Source organism: Lactuca serriola, chromosome 4, assembly GCF_051521515.1.
Source record: "Lactuca serriola cultivar US96UC23 chromosome 4, Lser_US96UC23_V15, whole genome shotgun sequence".
Lineage (NCBI taxonomy): Eukaryota > Viridiplantae > Streptophyta > Magnoliopsida > Asterales > Asteraceae > Lactuca > Lactuca serriola.
This window is the reverse complement of record NC_136411.1, coordinates 309,153,863-309,172,031: the sequence shown is the minus strand read 5'-3', so window position 1 is coordinate 309,172,031 and position 18,169 is coordinate 309,153,863. Positions and strand designations below refer to the sequence as shown.

General features: G+C 34.0%; 2 protein-coding genes across 2 annotated transcripts; one reads left to right on the top strand and one right to left on the bottom strand.

Moving 5' to 3' along the window:
- The first annotated feature begins 412 nt into the window (after positions 1–412).
- On the top strand, positions 413–4,162 carry LOC145097276 (Leucine-rich receptor-like protein kinase family protein). The gene has a single exon (XM_079034815.1). It carries the CDS (start codon positions 613–615, stop codon positions 4,006–4,008), a length of 3,396 nt encoding a protein of 1,131 aa, XP_078890941.1. The 5' UTR covers positions 413–612; the 3' UTR covers positions 4,009–4,162.
- Positions 4,163–10,423: 6,261 nt separating this feature from the next.
- On the bottom strand, positions 10,424–11,665 carry LOC145097275 (V-type proton ATPase 16 kDa proteolipid subunit-like). Its single transcript, XM_079034814.1, has 3 exons — positions 11,446–11,665; positions 11,068–11,353; positions 10,424–10,719 (listed from the first exon to the last, which is right to left on the bottom strand). Exons 1-3 carry the CDS (start codon positions 11,522–11,524, stop codon positions 10,587–10,589), a joined length of 498 nt encoding a protein of 165 aa, XP_078890940.1. The 5' UTR covers positions 11,525–11,665; the 3' UTR covers positions 10,424–10,586.
- Between the last annotated feature and the right edge of the window lie 6,504 nt (positions 11,666–18,169).

The window sequence follows — 18,169 nt, the reverse complement described above, 5'->3', positions numbered from 1 at the left end:
GCATTTTTAAGCATGTCACGTTTTTTTAAATATCTTTTATATAAAGTTTATAATTTTTTTTCAACAACAAATATAATCTAAATCATAAATTATTTCTAAATTTACCTTTGTCACATACAAAAGTTAAACCCTCAACTCAAATAAATAAATAAATAAAAATAAAATACAAAATACTGATCAACAAAAAGCCTTGTAGTAGATAAAATTTGTATAGACAACATTTAATAACACAGCAAAGACGTAAAATAATCTAACATTGAAGTATAGCTTTTAAATAATTTAAATCATATTTATTAATGAGGCAAATAAAAAGGAAAATAATTTATGAAAAAGAATATTCAAATGTATGAGAGAGAAAGAGAGGGAGAGAGAAACAAGTGTTTAAGTTGGGTACTTGAGTGTCCCTTTAAATCTGTGTGTTTTTGGGGTTTTGTAAGCAAAGTCAGTAACTGAGAGAAAAAGAGAGGGCAATGCGCACAGCGGCGCAAAATACGCGAAACCTACTCTACTGGTCGCCTTTCTCTCCCACTATACACCCGCTACTCCGGCTAACATACGCTCCCATGCTTCCTTCCGTTACATATTCTTGAATAGCCTTCTTCCTCTTCCACAATGCGTCAACGTCCTCCGCCGTTAATGGCGGCCGTTGCTTTTCTCTTCTTTCTCGTTTTCCAATCCCCCACTTTGCTAATACATGCTGATAGTTCTCCAGAAACCCTAGCAGAAATCGACGCACTTGTTGATTTCAAGCTTAATCTCCATGATCCGCTTGGTGCATTCACCAGCTGGGACCGGTCCACTGCTTCGGCTCCATGTGACTGGCGCGGCGTCGGTTGCTCCGATGGCCGTGTCACCGACCTTCGTCTCCCTCGCCTTCAGCTACGCGGTGTGCTCTCGAGCAAGCTTGGTAATTTGAGGATGCTGCGGAGGTTGAGCCTCCGGTCGAATAACTTCAATGGGAGTATTCCTTCGTCGCTGTGGAAATGTGATCTGTTGCAGTATGTTTTTCTTCAGTATAACTCGTTCTCTGGCGACATTCCGCCGGAGATCTCGAACTTAAACGAGCTTCTGATATTTAACGTCGCCGGAAACAATATTTCTGGTGAAGTTCCGGAGAATCTCCCTTCAAGCTTACGGTACCTCGATCTCTCCTCAAATTCACTCTCCGGGGAATTACCTGGTAACCTCTCCGACTTACCTGATCTTCAACTCATAAACCTCTCATACAATCTCTTCACTGGTGCTATTCCGGAGAGATATGGAGCTTTACAGAAGCTTGAGTTCCTCTGGCTTGATCATAATCAGTTGCAAGGGACGTTACCTTCGGCGATTGCGAACTGTACTTCACTTGTTCATTTTAGCGCTGACGGGAATGAAATCGGAGGTGTTATTCCGGCGGGAATAGGCTCGATTCCTAAGATACAAGTAATCTCTCTCTCAAACAACAATCTCACTGGTTTAATTCCGGCGTCTATTTTCTGTAACGTTTCCGTTTCTCCACCTTCTCTGAAGAACGTTCAGTTAGGGTTTAATGCATTCACAGATATTGTACCTCCATCTTCTAGCTGTTTTAGTGTTCTGCAAGTTTTGGATCTTCAACAGAATCAGATTCACGGGGATTTCCCTTTGTGGCTGACTAATTTATCCACATTAACAGCTTTAGATCTTTCTGGTAATCATTTGTCGGGTAAAATTCCAAGTGAGATCGGAAATTTGAAACGATTAGAGGAGCTGAAGTTGGCAAATAATTCGTTAACCGGATTGTTTCCGAGTGAAATCAAGCAAATCAGTAACTTAAAAGTTCTAAATCTCGAAGGGAATTTGTTCTCCGGTGAAATCCCCAAGTTTTTAAGCGAGATGAGAGGGCTTAAAATGCTACATTTGGGTGGAAATCGATTCAATGGCAGCATTCCTTCAAGTTTTAGCAATCTTTCACAGCTCGAAACACTTAGCTTGAGAGATAATTCACTCACCGGAACATTGCCAGAAGATCTCATGTCAATGAGCAATCTCACAACCTTAAACCTCGCCGGAAACAAGTTTTCCGGTGATATTCCGGTGAGCATTGGAAATCTGAAAGCGATATCAGTTCTGAACTTGAGTGGGAATGGATTTTCAGGCAAGATTCCGGGAAGCATTGGGAGTCTCTACAAGCTCACCGCTCTTGATTTGAGCAAACAGAATCTCACCGGAGAGTTGCCGTTGGATCTCTTTGGCTTACCCAGTCTCCAAGTAATTGCTCTACAAGAAAATAAATTCTCCGGCGATGTTCCCGAAGGTTTCAGCAGCTTATTAGGTTTGCATTACTTAAACCTCTCTTCAAATCTCTTCTCCGGTCACATCCCTTCAACTTTCAGCTTCCTCAAGTCATTATCTGTTCTCTCTTTGTCAAACAACAATATCTCCGGCAAGATTCCACCGGAGCTTGGGAACAGTTCCGATCTTCAGATTCTCAATCTGGGTTCAAATACTTTGACTGGGTCAATCCCTTATGATCTTTCACGCCTCTCCCATTTAACCCAACTCGATTTAAGCAACAACAATCTCTCCGGTGAAATCCCACAAGAATTTTCCGGTATCTCATCCCTGAACTCAATCCTTCTGAACTCCAACCATCTTTCCGGCAACATTCCGGCGACCTTCTCTTCTTTACCTAACCTCACTTCACTAGACCTCAGTTCAAACAACTTAACAGGTGAAATCCCAACAAATCTCACAGAAATCCCAACCTTGATTTATCTCAATCTCTCAAACAACAATCTCCAAGGAAAAATACCCGAATCATTAGCTTCAAGATTCAACAACGAATCCGATTTTTCCGGTAACTCTAATTTATGCGGGAAGCCATTGAACAAAAAATGCAAAGATAAAAGCAGCAGCAGCCGGAAAAGACTGATTCTTCTAATCATCGTGGCGGTTGCCGGAGCATTTCTCATGTCAATCTGCTGTTGCTTCTACACCTACAGCCTCCTCCGGTGGCGGAAACGGATCAAACAAAACTCAAAATCCGGTGACAAAAAGCGTCCAAGCCCCCACCGAAGCTCCGGGACACGAAGCTCCGGTGAAAATGGCGGCCCGAAACTCGTCATGTTCAACAACAAGATCACCCTCGCCGAAACCCTAGAAGCCACACGCCAATTCGATGAAGAAAACGTTTTATCCCGAACGCGATTCGGATTAATCTTCAAAGCATGTTACAATGATGGAATGGTGTTATCGATTCGAAGATTACAAAACGGGGTCCTCGAAGAAATCGCGTTTAAAAAAGAAGCCGAACTCCTCGGGAAAATCCGTCACCGGAACCTAACCGTTCTCCGTGGGTACTACGCGGGCCCACCGGACCTCCGACTGCTGGTATACGACTACATGCCAAACGGAAACCTAGCTACACTGCTTCAAGAAGCATCGCATCAAGATGGTCACGTTTTGAATTGGCCAATGAGACATTTAATCGCGCTCGGTATCGCCCGGGGATTAGGGTTTCTCCATTCGACTGCAACCGTACACGGTGACATAAAGCCGCAAAACGTCCTCTTCGATGCGGATTTCGAAGCGCACGTTTCCGAATTCGGCCTTGCGGTCCTCGCCGGAGCGTCGTCGCCGGAAACCGCCGCGTCGGTCGGGTATGCGTCGCCGGAGGTGGTGTTGACCGGAGAAGTTACGCCGGAATCGGATGTTTATAGTTTCGGGATTGTGTTGTTGGAGTTGTTGACGGGGAAGAAACCGGTGATGTTTACGCAAGATGAGGATATTGTGAAATGGGTTAAGAGGATGTTACAAACGGGTCAAGTATCAGAGCTTTTGGAACCCGGGTTACTTGAGTTGGACCCGGAGTCGTCCGAATGGGAAGAGTTTTTGCTTGGTGTGAAGGTCGGGCTGCTGTGTACTGCGCCCGACCCTCATGACCGCCCTACGATGGCGGATATTGTTTTTATGCTGGAAGGTTGTCGGGTCGGGCCAGATATTCCATCGTCTGCTGACCCGACCAGTCAACCTTCACCGGCTTAAAAATCTAACATGTTAGATATGTGGAATGCTAGATTTTTATTTTTAATTTGATTTTTGTTTGTTTGACATTAATTTTCAATTGATGTTTCCGATTTGATTGTAGTAATGTAGTTCAGAAATTCGATGTTTTCAATATGTCAATTTTGTTTATGTATATGAATTATTGGTTGTTTGGAGTCAAAGGGGAGGTGGAGGAGTCATGTGGTGGGGGTCATCGGAAGTAGAAGTTCCGGCGAAGGGGTGTCAGAGGTCACGTGAGGGTCACTGGGGTTACTGACAATATAGCCGTTAATGCATCACATGTCATTTTTTATTTTTTTATTTAATTATTCTTACTTTTGGATGATTTTATATTGGGAATTTATAGCTATGAATCTCGTGATATATCAATGTACACTGCGTACTATTGTCAGTAACAAAATGTACAACAAGAGCATAACAATATTTCGATAAGGACATAAGATCACAAGAAATATGGTTAAGGTTTTAATTTTTTATTAAATGAATTAATGTGAGCAATTTTGGTCTATTTATTTATTTGTTTTTTAAATTTATTTATGTTATAAATAAGTAATGAATTATTATATTTTAAAGAATATTTTTTAACAATGATATTTTGTTAAAAAGATAAATAGTTCATTTTGGTTTTGCAAAGCAATTTGCATGTCAGACAAATATAAGATTATGTATGAGGTTAAAATTTGGATACTTTTATCATAAAGGAAATTACATGACTTGATAATTGGGTGTTTAAATTGTACATTATTATTGATACATTTGTAGATCAGATTTAAAGTTAATAATTCAATCATTCACAATTAAAAAATAAAACTACCAACTAAATTAAAGTGCTTATGGAAAAGTTATTCCTATTTAATAATTGAAATTTTGAAATGGTGAATTATTCAAGAACAAAATTGCAATATAAAATATATTTTCACAAAGCAACCGTTACGCAACAAATAGAGTACTGTATAGAAGCACATGATAATTTTGTCGTTGGTGATTATTAATGTCATAAAATTAATTAAATAAATTTAAATGTCCTTGAAAACCCAACCAAATTTCTTCATTTTGTCTTCTTTCATTCATATATAATAATAATAAATCATGTTGACAGTCAATGCTGACCAATGAGTTATGACATTAAAGACATTCAATTTAACAAAAAGTGAAATGGAAGGACCCCCTACCAAATATGGATCCACTTGAACAACGCTTTAAGAGTGTAAAACTTTTTTTTCTACAAAGTTTTAAAAATTGAAAATTGATTTTTTAATTAAATCGGTTTGATAATTTGTTTACGATTTAATCTTGTATATTTTTTCAGTTTTTATTTTTATTTTCCATCAATGTAACTTGAATTTTCTTTTAAGCCTATTATGATTTAAGTAAAAATTATGTATTATAGAGATGATGTTCTTAGTGAGAATTAAATATTTCATAGTGTGTAAATTTTGAGTTTTTAATACATTTCTTACTAACCATTTTTCGATGTGAAAAATGTCCATTTCTGAGTCGTGGAAATGGCAACATTACACGTTCAGAAATAGACCGCTTTTTCCATAGGACATAGAAAATGGCTACTTTGCTTAGAGAAATGACATTTTCACAATGGTCTTATTTCTCACTAGCTAATCGTTATACTCCTTCCGTCTCAATATTATTGTCCACAGACAAAAAACACACAGATTAAGAAAAGCATTAATTACCACTAACTTTATATAATAAAATGACAGTTTTGTCTTACTTTGCATTTAATGTCCAATTAAATGCTTAGTTGGTTAAGTAATAATGAGAGAGTATTTTGGTATCATTCTATTTCTTCCATATTTGTATGTGACTAATCTGCATTTGCGGTTCGTTAATCAGAAAAAGAAAAAAATACATGTCATTATTTCACGAATCACGAACAAAAAATACATTCACTTTCTATGAATGTTTTCATTTTTCATTTTTATTTGAATGTTGTTGACTTTATGAATTTATGTTGAAAACCTTTTTTTTATGTTAATTACGTTAATCATTTTATAAGTTTATGTTAAAAAAATCTTATTTTTTAAAATGTGTTGTTTATTTATTAAACGGGTTATATAGGTTGGTTTGACCCATTAACTTGTGAACTCGCGAACCCATATACTTAAACAAGTTATATGGGTTGGGTTGGGTTAAGGTTTCCAACCCACCAACTTGTGACCTGCCAACCCGTCAACCCATATATTATATGGGTTGGATTGAGTTTATGTTTTCTGACCCGCCACCCTACCAACCCGAACCCAACCCAATTGTCCGGCCTAGAAAAACATGAACAGTCTCGTGTATGCATGCCACTATTAGAGGTCCATAAATATATAAAGTTAAACAGACGGGGATGATATTATTGATTTAGCAAGTATGATCAAACAATGCTATTTATGAATCAATTTAAATCTACTTAACAATGATATTATTAATTCATCATTTATCATCTTCCACGGCCCTACATCGTAAACAACAATGAAAAATGATAAACTTATTAATTTGGAAAAATTATTTGAAAAACTGGTAAAGATTTCTTCTTGGCCATTTTGTTTATATAAAAGTCTACAAAACAATGAACATGACAATTTTAACCAACATAAATATGTATTACTTTTATTAGAGAAATTTATTATATTGGTTGTTTTCAAATGACCAACATACTTATCTTTTTATAGAATGATGACACACTCAAATATGTACTATCATATAAGAATCGAACTCTCAACTTTTAAACATTTTGAAGAAGTGACATTTCACGATACCACTAGAAGTAATCGATTAAAGATGGACTTGAAACCAAATCCAAAAGGGAAGTCTAGACGACTTCGACCGGAGGGTGAAGCCATTATGGCTTCAACTAGAGGCAAAGTATCAATGGCTTATGCGGAGGGAGAAGTCTTATAGGGTTGGGCCATTGGGGAATTGAGCTTGTGAAGTAAGGTCACTCCTTCTCCACACTAGGGTTCTCCAAACATTCCTTCGAAATAGGGCATTGTTAGGAATATAAGCATTGAAACTGCATTATCCATGATATCATCTAAAGTTTGGTGGGAGTAGCCTTCAGACGATTTTTTTTTTTTTTTTTTTTTTTTTTGGAGTGTGATCGGTCGATTTTACATTATATTTATTAAAAGTCGATTTTATATTACATTTATTAAAAGTTGTGTTCGCAAAACGACCAATTATATCTAAGAACTATGCTATTATTACAACTATTTGATTCTAATCTGTAAATGCTTAAAAAGTGATAAAATGCTACAATATGGTGCATTTACAGATTAGAATCAAATAGTTGTATTCGAGAATGAAGAAAAATGCGATTTAAATTAATTCTGAAGTTCAATTAATATAGTTATTGGGAAATGATCGTTTAATTATTTTCTAATTTTGATTAAATTGATAAATTAGTTTAAATAAAACAAAAGCATCATATTAAGGGTAAAAAGATGGAAATATGAAATGAAGAATCATAGAGGAAGGTGTTTGAGGGGTGCAAACGAGTAAAACTACTCGTAAGCTACTCCGGATCGGCTCGTTAAAAGCTCGACTCAATACCGAATTTAACGAACCTGAGCCGACCTCGAACTCGAGTCTTTGTCACTAAGCTAAATCAGGCTCGCGAGCCTAAACAAGCATATATATATAATACGATTGTTCATTATTTTTATATGTTAAAATAAAAACATATCTTAGGAATTATGGATTTAGGTATTAATAAACGAGTTTCTTAACAAGCTCGAACCAAACTTAAGTTTATTTAGGCTATGTTTGGCGCGCCACAGCTAGCTTATTGTTTGAGTTTTTTTATGTTATCGTGTTTGGTAAGCCAAAAAGTGGCTTATAAGCTAGCTTTTTACTTAGACTAGATTTTTAGGAGTTTTTTTAAAATTTTCCAAATACATCCCTTAATTAATTATAGAAACACATATTCTTACATGTCCTTTTATGTGATTTTATATATTTCAACTAGTTTTTCAGCTAGTTTTACCAAACGTTATTTTTTATCAGCTAGCTTTTTATTTAAAAGCTAACTTTTCAGCTAACAGCTAGTACGCCAAACATAGTCTTAGGCTTGATAGACAATAAACAAGTCGAGCCGAGCTTATATAATTCTTAACGAGTCCGAGTCAAGCTCCATACTACACAACTCGAATCGAGCTCAAGCTCGAGTTAAGCTTATATAATTCTTAACGAGCCCAAGCCGAACTCCATACTACAAAGCTCGAATCAAGTCGAGATTGAGTTCGAAGCCCTTATAACTTAAATGAGCTCGATTCGAGCCTGGTCAGGCTTGGGCTCGGCTCGACTCAGCTCGTTTGCACCCTAGACGTTTCTTTGTATATGGATCCACATTTGACCCATGTGGATCCATTTACACATCTTAACCCGTGTGTTTTAGTTGCCAATCGAAGACCTCACCCCCAAACCATTCCGATTTTACCTGTAAGCACTCCGACTTTTAAAACATCAACCAAAGCCCTAAATTTTTAAAGCTAGCTACTCTAAATAGTATTCACATAACACCCAAAATTACGACCCCTCTGGTTTCAAGCCGAGGACTCCGGTTTTTGGATCCGAGCTTTACGATTTTTATTAGAAATCATTATTTTTTTAATCATTTTCCAACTCTAACTCTTTTAACCCTATTTTCATCATATAAATATAACCCTCTAATTCAAGTATTTGTCTTTCAGCGCTATGTTTTCCATGTTTTCAAGATCGATATGTTGTGTTTTTCATTGAGATGGAAGGCCAAATTCTCCGAGATTACTTTAGTTAGGTTTTACAAAGTTAGGATGAACACATTTCGGTTATTACCATTATATAGTATTATTGTGTTTTTTTGCTAATCATTTGTCTAAAGTACTTACTTTTGTGTTTTATTGCGATGTTTGTTGTTTTAATTAAAATACTATATTGCTAATTCATGCACCGTTTCAAGTTCAGATAATGTAACAATTAAGACTATTCGTTGAATCAACATACAATATTCAAATATTTTTAATATCTAATGTGTAACATTGTAATGGTTTATTATCAAACCACTAATTGTGTTTAATCCAATATATGTAGGTACTAAGACAATTAGGTAGATCAACATATTACATGACTAGAATTAGATCTTTGCATGATAGCATATATTGCTATAATCACTTGTATGTTGATACGAATTTATGTGGCCATCAACACCATATATTGCTATAATCACTTGAACTCATAACATGTAAGCATCATTCAAAAAACAACACTCCACTTAAAAAGTGCCTGAGTGGTGGAACATTCATGTTCCTTTCTTTTGATTTAGCTAGACTTTGATTATAGAGTAAATTACACGAATGGTCCTTATGGTTTGGGGTAATTTGCACGTTTGGTCCTTAACTTATTTTTTAAACTCAGAATGTCCCTACAGTTTGTTTTTATTGCACACGTAGTCCCTGTCTTACCTAAAAAGACTATTTATCCTTGATTTTTTTAATTTATTTAAATAAACACACCCCAACCGCACTTCCACCTAACCTTACCTTACCTACCCCCACCTTATTTAAATAAATTAAACAATCAAAGGCAAAATAGTCTTTTCAGATAAAACAGGGACCAAACACGTAACAAAAGCAAACTATAGGGACCTTCCAAGTTAAAAAAAAATAAGTTAAGGACCAAACATGTAAGTTATCCCAAACCTTAGGGACCATTCGTGTAATTTACTCTTGATTATAAATTACAATATAATTGTTTAGAAACTTTTTTACTACTCGATTTCAATTACTAAAATTCAATGTGCAATCGCAGATATTGAAAACATTGTTTTACAGATTACAATATAATTTAGAAACTTTCTTTAACACGTGTTAAATCATGAGTTACAATTAAATGTTTACATTCATGATAACAAAATCTAATAACATTGTTTATGTTAAGTCTTCAGGATTTTCCTAATTTACAAATCTTCATTGGTTTTCCATGATATAAATTTCTCTTTATTAAATTAGTAGTAATATTTATGTTCACAATTTCTGGAAGAGGGCATAAATCATGTATGTATAATGAAAGTTTTTGGACTTAATGAATTGTCTGAACAAAAATAAATGACTATTTTACCCTTTATATTTACACTTTTTGGAAGATGGCTTGTTTGTTTTTCTCAATTAAGTGTTATATGGATAAATAAAGTTGGTGTAAGGTAAGTGTTGTATGAAACAAAAGTATCTTTTTTTTAACTTATTGAAGGATAAATGACAAATTTACCCTTTATGTTCAAATGTTTTGCCACAATGACTATTTTACCCTTTTGTGCCTATTAAGTCAAAAAGAAACAACACCTAACAATGAGCTTAATAAATAAATAATCATACACCGTTTCACCTTCATGTATTTATGATACAAAATAAGAAAATAAACAATGGTAGCTTTAAGGCTTTATTCAAGGGCAAAAGTGTCATCCAGTTTAATAACTAACAAACAATTTAACAACACAAAGATAAAAGCATGATTTTGAATCCTTCTGAACACTGGTGAAACTAACCTGATAATGGAAGGATAAGAAAGTGTAAAAAGACTTAATCGGCCCTGGACTGACCAGCACGCGAAGAGAGAATGATGCCAACAATGAGACCATATAATGCAAGTGCTTCAGCAAAGATAAGAATCAAAATCATTCCAACAAAAAGCTTTGGCTGCTGTGCATTTGCCCTAATCACATCATTCAAATTAATCATATTAGTATTTTCTTCAGCAAGAAATCTAAGGTAAAACTTGTGATTCACATAGTTTAGTTCATGAAACAAATTGAATGGATGCAATAGTTCCACAAATTGTGTTCTATGAATCAAATCCAGTCATTAATCCAAGGGACAATTTTCCATTGATGAAGCAAAAGTTCTTAAACTTTATGGTTTCAATATCTTAGTAAGTATCTGATTATCTATTGCCTAAGTACTAGCTAACAATTTATGAGGATTGGTATACACAAGACTTCAAAGAATATCAAACAGAAACATAATAAAATAACGATGAAATCAATGTAAAGGAATAGTCTACCTAACACCAGCATCGCCGACGATTCCAATGGCCATTCCAGCGGAAAGTCCGGCAAGACCACAAGCAAGACCAGATGACAGATGAGCGTAACCATCAAACAAGTAATACGATTTCGCCTTTGGATTGATTCCAGTACTAATAATAACAGCAATGATCAATCCGTAAATACCTAACACTCCCGCCATAACAACCGGCACAATCGACTTCATTACCAGCTCCGGCCTCATCACTCCCATCGATGCAACACCAACGCCGCTCTTCGCCGTCCCATACGCCGCTCCCATACCTTTAGATCCAATTAAAAAGTTATATTATTTACAGAGATGTTGCATCAATGAGTAATGAGTAATGAAATTTGAGCTTAGGGTTTGAGCTTACAGGAGAAAACGAGGGCTGCTGCGGCTCCGAGGAAGCCGAAGAACGGAGCAATTTCATCGCCGCTGAAAGTAGACGACATGAATTACAACTTTTGATCTGCGGGAGAGATCGTAATGGATTTCGTTTTCCGGTGAACTTGTCGCCGGAGTATGAATATTGATTGAGCAGATAAATATAGCACGCGTACAATCTTGTAGCCTCACGTTTGATGCCAAATTGCCGATTGGTATTTTGTTCTTCTGGCTTATTAATGGGCTATTGTTTTATTGGGCTACATTTGGGATTTTATTTTTAGAAAATTGCAAAAATAACATTTTTACTAATTAATTTACAAATTTAGCCCAAAAAAAAAGATTTCAAAATAACCACCTAAATCGCAGATGGAAATGAGTCATTTACGATTTTGCCCTTCCATTTGCGAAGGTACAAGTGCCTATAGCACAACTATGCTTTAGGCACTTGTACCTTCGTAGATGGAATAGTCCATCTGCAAAATTGTTGTTCCACCTGCGATTTTACATAAAAAAAAAAGTATAAAACCGTTTTTTTCCTTCATTTTTAATTCTTCAATATAGAAAAACTCTCTTTCGGCGATTCCCTATGACGATTTCTTGAAGAAAATTGACGATTTTTTCAACAATCCCGAAAATATGGTTAGACTTTAACACTTTTTCTATGTTAATTAACATTTATTTGGTATATGTTTTTATTATTTTATTATTTATTGTATTAGTTAGTGTAAAAAAAATAAAATTATATTGTTTGTGATTGGATTTTTTTTTTTTGTGTTTGATAGCTTTAATATTATTTATTAGTAAACTTGAAGTACTAATGCTATTTTGTTGGTGGTTGTATGAATGTACAAGTATAGACTACATAAAATGTGCATTGACTAGTTGTACATTTAGTAAAATTGTTAGAATATGTTATTTTTTTAAGTTCAAAGTTAAATAAATTGTTACAATAATGTTTACAATATGTTTGGTTAGTAGTTTAAGTTGAGAAATTAATATAGCATGGTTAGAATATGTTATTTTTTTGTTTGTATAACTTAAAAAATTGTATATACTTATCATATAAGTGATTGTATAACTTGAAAAATGGTTATAATAATGTTTACAATAGTCATTTGTATATTTGTCGTATGACTTGAAAATTTTTATATACTTGTTGTTTAAGTTGAAAAATTGTTATAGTATGGTTAGAAAATGTTATTTTATTTAATTTGAAAGTTAAAAATCGTTTGTATACTTGTCGTATAACTTGGAAATTTGTATATAGTTTTCGTTTAAGTTGAAAAATTGTTATATTATGTTATTGTTTTTCAATGTAAATATAAAAATTATTAATTAAATGTTGGTTTTTACATTGTTTTTGTTTGTAATTTGAATGTTGGATTATTATTGCATTTAATAATCTGATATTTTAAAATGAAATAGTTATTTAGTTTTCTAATATGTTATTATTTTTTATGCAGCATGATTATAATAATTTCACTGTTAAAGTTATTGTCAACTTAAAAGGATCGGGGTGTAACATATGAGAATTATTTGATGTGTTAGATTGTGTCAGACGTGATATATTTAGAGATACTGTATTTGGTTTCTTGTTGGACGTCCCTCGTTTACAAGGGAACGGATTGCTGTTCCACAATACGGTCGGACGCTGTTTTATCTCCAGGTGGAATAAAACAGTTATATTTTAGAATGGGTGATACGAAAATTGTATATGGCCCGAAAACGTTTTGTTTGATAACCGGGTTGAATTTTAGGGAGTATCCTAAAAATATCGGTAAAAAGTGTCAGAAAAAATAGTTAGTAGTAAAAAAGATGTTTATTGCGTGAACGGCTATTTCTGAACCATACAAATAGTTCGGAGAAAATCGGTGACCTGAAAAGTTTTATTTTAAATCAATCATTCTTAGAAGTTGGCGACGCTAATGCAATTAAAGTATGTTTGATATACATTTTGTGTGAAAGTTTTTTGAGAAAAGAAATAAATGATCGGGTGCTATAAGATTGGTATTTTTTGGTTAAAAATTTGGATGTCTGGAACAAGTATTTTTTGTTTACTTTGAAAGTTTCATATTATTAATGTTAATGTACATTATAACTAATATTTTTTTTGTTTTTTTAGTTTTGCTTGGGGTGCCTATTTATAGGATTTTACTTATGAGGATCTTAAGGATATGTGAAACAAGATAAATAAATATTTATCACTGTCTGAGCGTCGTCAAACTTTAAAATACTCCGTCTCAGGATTTACGACTCCTTTAGGGTATAAAAAATTATTTATATTTAAATGTTTTTACTGTTATGTTAGTTATTTTAATTTTAATTTTTATTACTATAATTGTAAAAATTGTATATATAGATATATGAGATGCTTCCGGCTGTTCGTGTCTGTAGATTTGTATTGAGAAAAAATAGAGATATGCCCCGGATAAAACGATGGAGTGGCATAAAAAAATTGAAATGGGTTGATGTGAACAATATATTTTCAAAGACACAGGTTTATAAAAAAAATTATTTTTAATAAAATTCATTATTATACTTTTATATGCATTTTTAATATGTTCAATTTTTTAGGAGGGACAACCACCAAGAAATAAAATGTCACCGAGTGATGATGAGATGAAATCTTGTTATTATATGTCATTTCAAGAGTATGTATATGGTGGACGAAAATCGTTCCATCCCCAGTACGGGACCATTTTAGGAGGCAAGACGAATCTTTGTCTAGTATGTCGTCTAGTAGTCGTTCTCAGGGTAGAGGTGGGCGTAGTGGGAAACCCAGCTTAGAGGAGGTGTTGAAACGACTACATGCATTGAAGCAACATGTGTTTATGAACCGATAACCTACAGAGGTGTTTGTTGAAGAAGTGAATAATGAAGATCAATGGAATAACATCAATTTTGAGGAGCATGTAGTATTCCAAACAAATTTTCATCAACCGGTTAGTTACACACTACATTTTTTTATAATTTATTAACATATTTGAAATTTTGTGTTCATATTTTATATTTGAAAATGTAGGTTGTAGAAGATGAAGGGCTGAATAAAAACAATACAAATGAAAATGTTTTTGGTGATATCGAAGACGACAAGGTTATTATATATATATATATATATATATATATATATATATATATATATATATATATATATATATATATTACAGTTATGATTTTAATAATTAAATTTTAAGGTCTCTTTCGTTAATAACTATAATGTGTTAATTTTAATGTAGGAGTTGGAGGAGAGGAATGAGAATGTGGGTTGTAGCAGGAACAAATTTGATGATGATGTGTTTGATGTAAATGATTATAATGAAGATAAAGAGGTTGTTATACTTACATTTATTTTAAGTTTTTTTAGTGGATTGAAACATTTCTTAATTAGAGATTATTGCTTATTAATTTAGGTGTCGGATGAAGATGATTTAATAATTACGGGAAATGTAAATTATTATGATGCTTATGGTTTTGATCGCAAAGAAGTTACACCCGATAGACCGAGGGCTCGAAATCCATCAAAGTATTTATGCCCTCTTTACACCAAGGTATTCGTTTAATTTAAAAGCTTATATCGTAATAATAGAATTTTACTTTTATGTGAATTATTTGAAAGATAGAGATTTAAAGATTTTAATATTGTTTTAGATGCACATGACACCGAAGCAAAAAAAAAGTCCAAAAAAGAAGGTTGATATCAAATCAACAATTGTTATTTTATACAATTGTGAGTCGTATAACCATGCTTGATATGAATGATGACCTCTTCGACGTTCTTCAGACATCGGACAATATGATATTTGTCACCCCAGGCATGCCTGCCTAACTGTAGCTAGCAGTTTAGATGTGGGATTGTCAATCCCAAATAGATCTATTCACAAATCTCACGCTCTCCCTCCAAGAGACTCTGGTTACACTAAAAGATAGGATTTATTCCGTACCCCTAAGGGTACAACTGAAGAGATGTCTCGCAATCCTATATTAACTAGTTTACGTGTGGTTCTATATTGTTCTCTTGTATTTGAATTCGTTTGTATACCTTGTAGAGTAATAATAGTTATACTTAAATAATTATATAGTGATGTACTCCTGAAATCCGAAAGTAGTAATGTATATCATAAACTAAGTCTATCATAGTTTATATGTTTGTTGATGTATAAGCTCTGAATTTGTAAAACTGTGTGTTGAAATCCCAAATTATACCTATTATAGTTTGCATGTATGTTATGTACTTGGTTCATGTATTGATCTGAAAACTATGCAATTATGGTTGTAAGTCGAAAACGTCCCTTATGTTCAGCATGTTACAAAAGGGATAAAATATCTAAATATTTTCTAAAATATGATAATCTTTTTGGTTGTATCAATTGCATAAGTTTTAAATCTGTTGAAATTCTTTTGTATCAGCTCACAAAATCATTTGTGTTTGGCTTGTATTCTCCCCCTGAAAACGTTGAAAATAGTAAAAGCGTAGGGGTATGAACTCACTGTTGGTTGCATGAAGGTGTCGGACTGTGAAACTGGAATGAGGACCCTTGAGTTGTTGGACGCGGATTTAACAGAGTCCTAATAATAATTAAACAAATGCATTTTATTAGCGAAACCATTAATTATAGTGTTGGAAAACAATTGATTTTGGTTTAGGAATATTATCGGGACTCGATTAGATCGGAAAAGGGGGTTTTCAGCGTTCACGGCTTAGGGCTGATTGCGGTCGTGAATGGCTCTTGGCTATGAACAGATTTCGGCTTTTGAATGGTTTACGACCCTTGAGTGGTGTACTGCCTGATCTTGGTGTTCTTGGCGAAATATGAAGATTTGAAGGGTTTACGACTGTGAACTCAAGTATGAGGGGTGTTCGATTTTTATGAATTGATGAATGCTTGATGCTCTAAAACAAGTTTCAAGGTGAGTTGGATGATTTCCAGGTGATAAATGAAAGAGTTCTTGAGTTTTCGGGTGAGGGTTTTAGAGAGAGAAAGTAGTGTTTTCGGCCACCCTTGAAGAAATGAGGGTCTGAATATATATATATATATATATATATATATATATATATATATATATATATATATATATATATATATATATATGGCTGGGTTTACCTCCGGGGGTGGGTTCACGGCCGTGAACGGTTTACAGCCGTGAACACCATACTGATCGAATTTCGCTGATTTTCGAAGGAAAAGCCCGGATTTTCACGAGATTTTGGTTTCGCATCTTATATAAATTTTAATTTATATAACTTAAATGATTTTCCTAAACCACAAGAAATTAACGGAACAAATAAAATTCAAATTTTGATTTAACGGAATCGGACTAGCGTTAACGTAAAAGGTTCGGGTTGTCACATCATCCCCCCGATAAAGATAATTATGTCTCGAAATTCTAACATAGAATACAATCATGAAGTCGGAAAAAGATGAGGGTATTTCTGTTGCATTGAATCTTCTCGCTCCCAAGTGAATTCAGGCTCCCGCTTGGCATTCCAGCGGACCTTCACTATCGGTATGCGACTTTGCTTCGTTCGTTTGACTTCTCGATCCATGATTTCGACTAGTTCTTCCACAAAATTAAGGGTATGTTTGAGCCTCTAGTCATGAACTCCTGCAACTTGCTAAACTAAAAAAAACGTAGAACTGAACTAAAATAAGAAAAACTAACTAACAACTAAGAATCTAGTGTTTTAGATGTCCACGCCGTGGCATGTATCTGGCCACGTCGTGGACTCTATGACAGAAAGAAAAATTATACTTTGCTGAAAAATTAACTTTTTGTGGTTTTTACTCCACAAGAAGGATCGATTAATTTAATGAAAATAAATAAGCTAAAAACTAAGTCGTTCCCCGACAACGGCGCCAAAAACTTGATGTGCACAAAAGTACCCACTAATTTTAATATTTATAACCTAACAAACTTAGACTATCTATGCACTTATAGGCAGTGTACCTAGTCAGATTACAGTATAGCTTAGGTAAGTCGGGTGTCGATCACAGGGAACGATGTTACTAATTAATTTACTTACTATTAAATTAACCTAATTATTAACAAGTTTAAAAGGGGTTTTATCTGATTTTACAAGATCAGACGAACTTAAATCAAATTCAATAAGTAAAAACACACTCTTGTTTAGATTGAATCCACTTCTTTCTTATGGCTAGCTAATGATTATGGATTATCAAGTTGGTTTTAATTATATTAGTAATTTAGTTCTAAATTTACCAATAATTAACTAATTCATGTAAAACCATGTATGTTCACACACAATTAAACACAGAACTAATTATGAATGTAAATATGCTATGTAAGATTTGTTTATAAAAACGCAATTATAGTCACAATACACGTTCTCTAGCACAGCTAAGCTCCTTTACTCTAATTACTAACTAAAATTGGTCAATCCTAGCTCTAACAATTCAATGTTCACTAAATCATTAGGTAAACAAGTTCATGCAGTTAATGGTCACTAAGCTACACAGAACATGCAATCAAGTAATTAAAGCAACAAACATAAGCATGCTAGGTAATACAAATTAAACACAAGCAATTTTACCAACTAAATAAATCCATAAAAATTTGAGCTATTCATAAGTTGGAAGCTTCATCTAGCTAAACAAGAGTATCTAGATTCAGCTGCTCATCATAGCAACTAATAAACTAACACAACTTAAAGTAATAAAAAGCATGTTCTTAATTAACTAAAATATGAACCT

Bases quoted from the DNA above. Each gene is read 5' to 3' on its own strand.
- LOC145097275 (XM_079034814.1), bottom strand. From the start codon at position 11,524: ATGTCGTCTACTTTCAGCGGCGATGAAATTGCTCCGTTCTTCGGCTTC. The intron at 11,354-11,445 runs GTAAGCTCAAAC...TTGGATCTAAAG, and splicing joins AGCAGCCCTCGTTTTCTCCT to GTATGGGAGCGGCGTATGGG. The intron at 10,720-11,067 runs GTAGACTATTCC...TGATGTGATTAG, and splicing joins GTCGGCGATGCTGGTGTTAG to GGCAAATGCACAGCAGCCAA.
- LOC145097276 (XM_079034815.1), top strand. From the start codon at position 613: ATGCGTCAACGTCCTCCGCCGTTAATGGCGGCCGTTGCTTTTCTCTTC.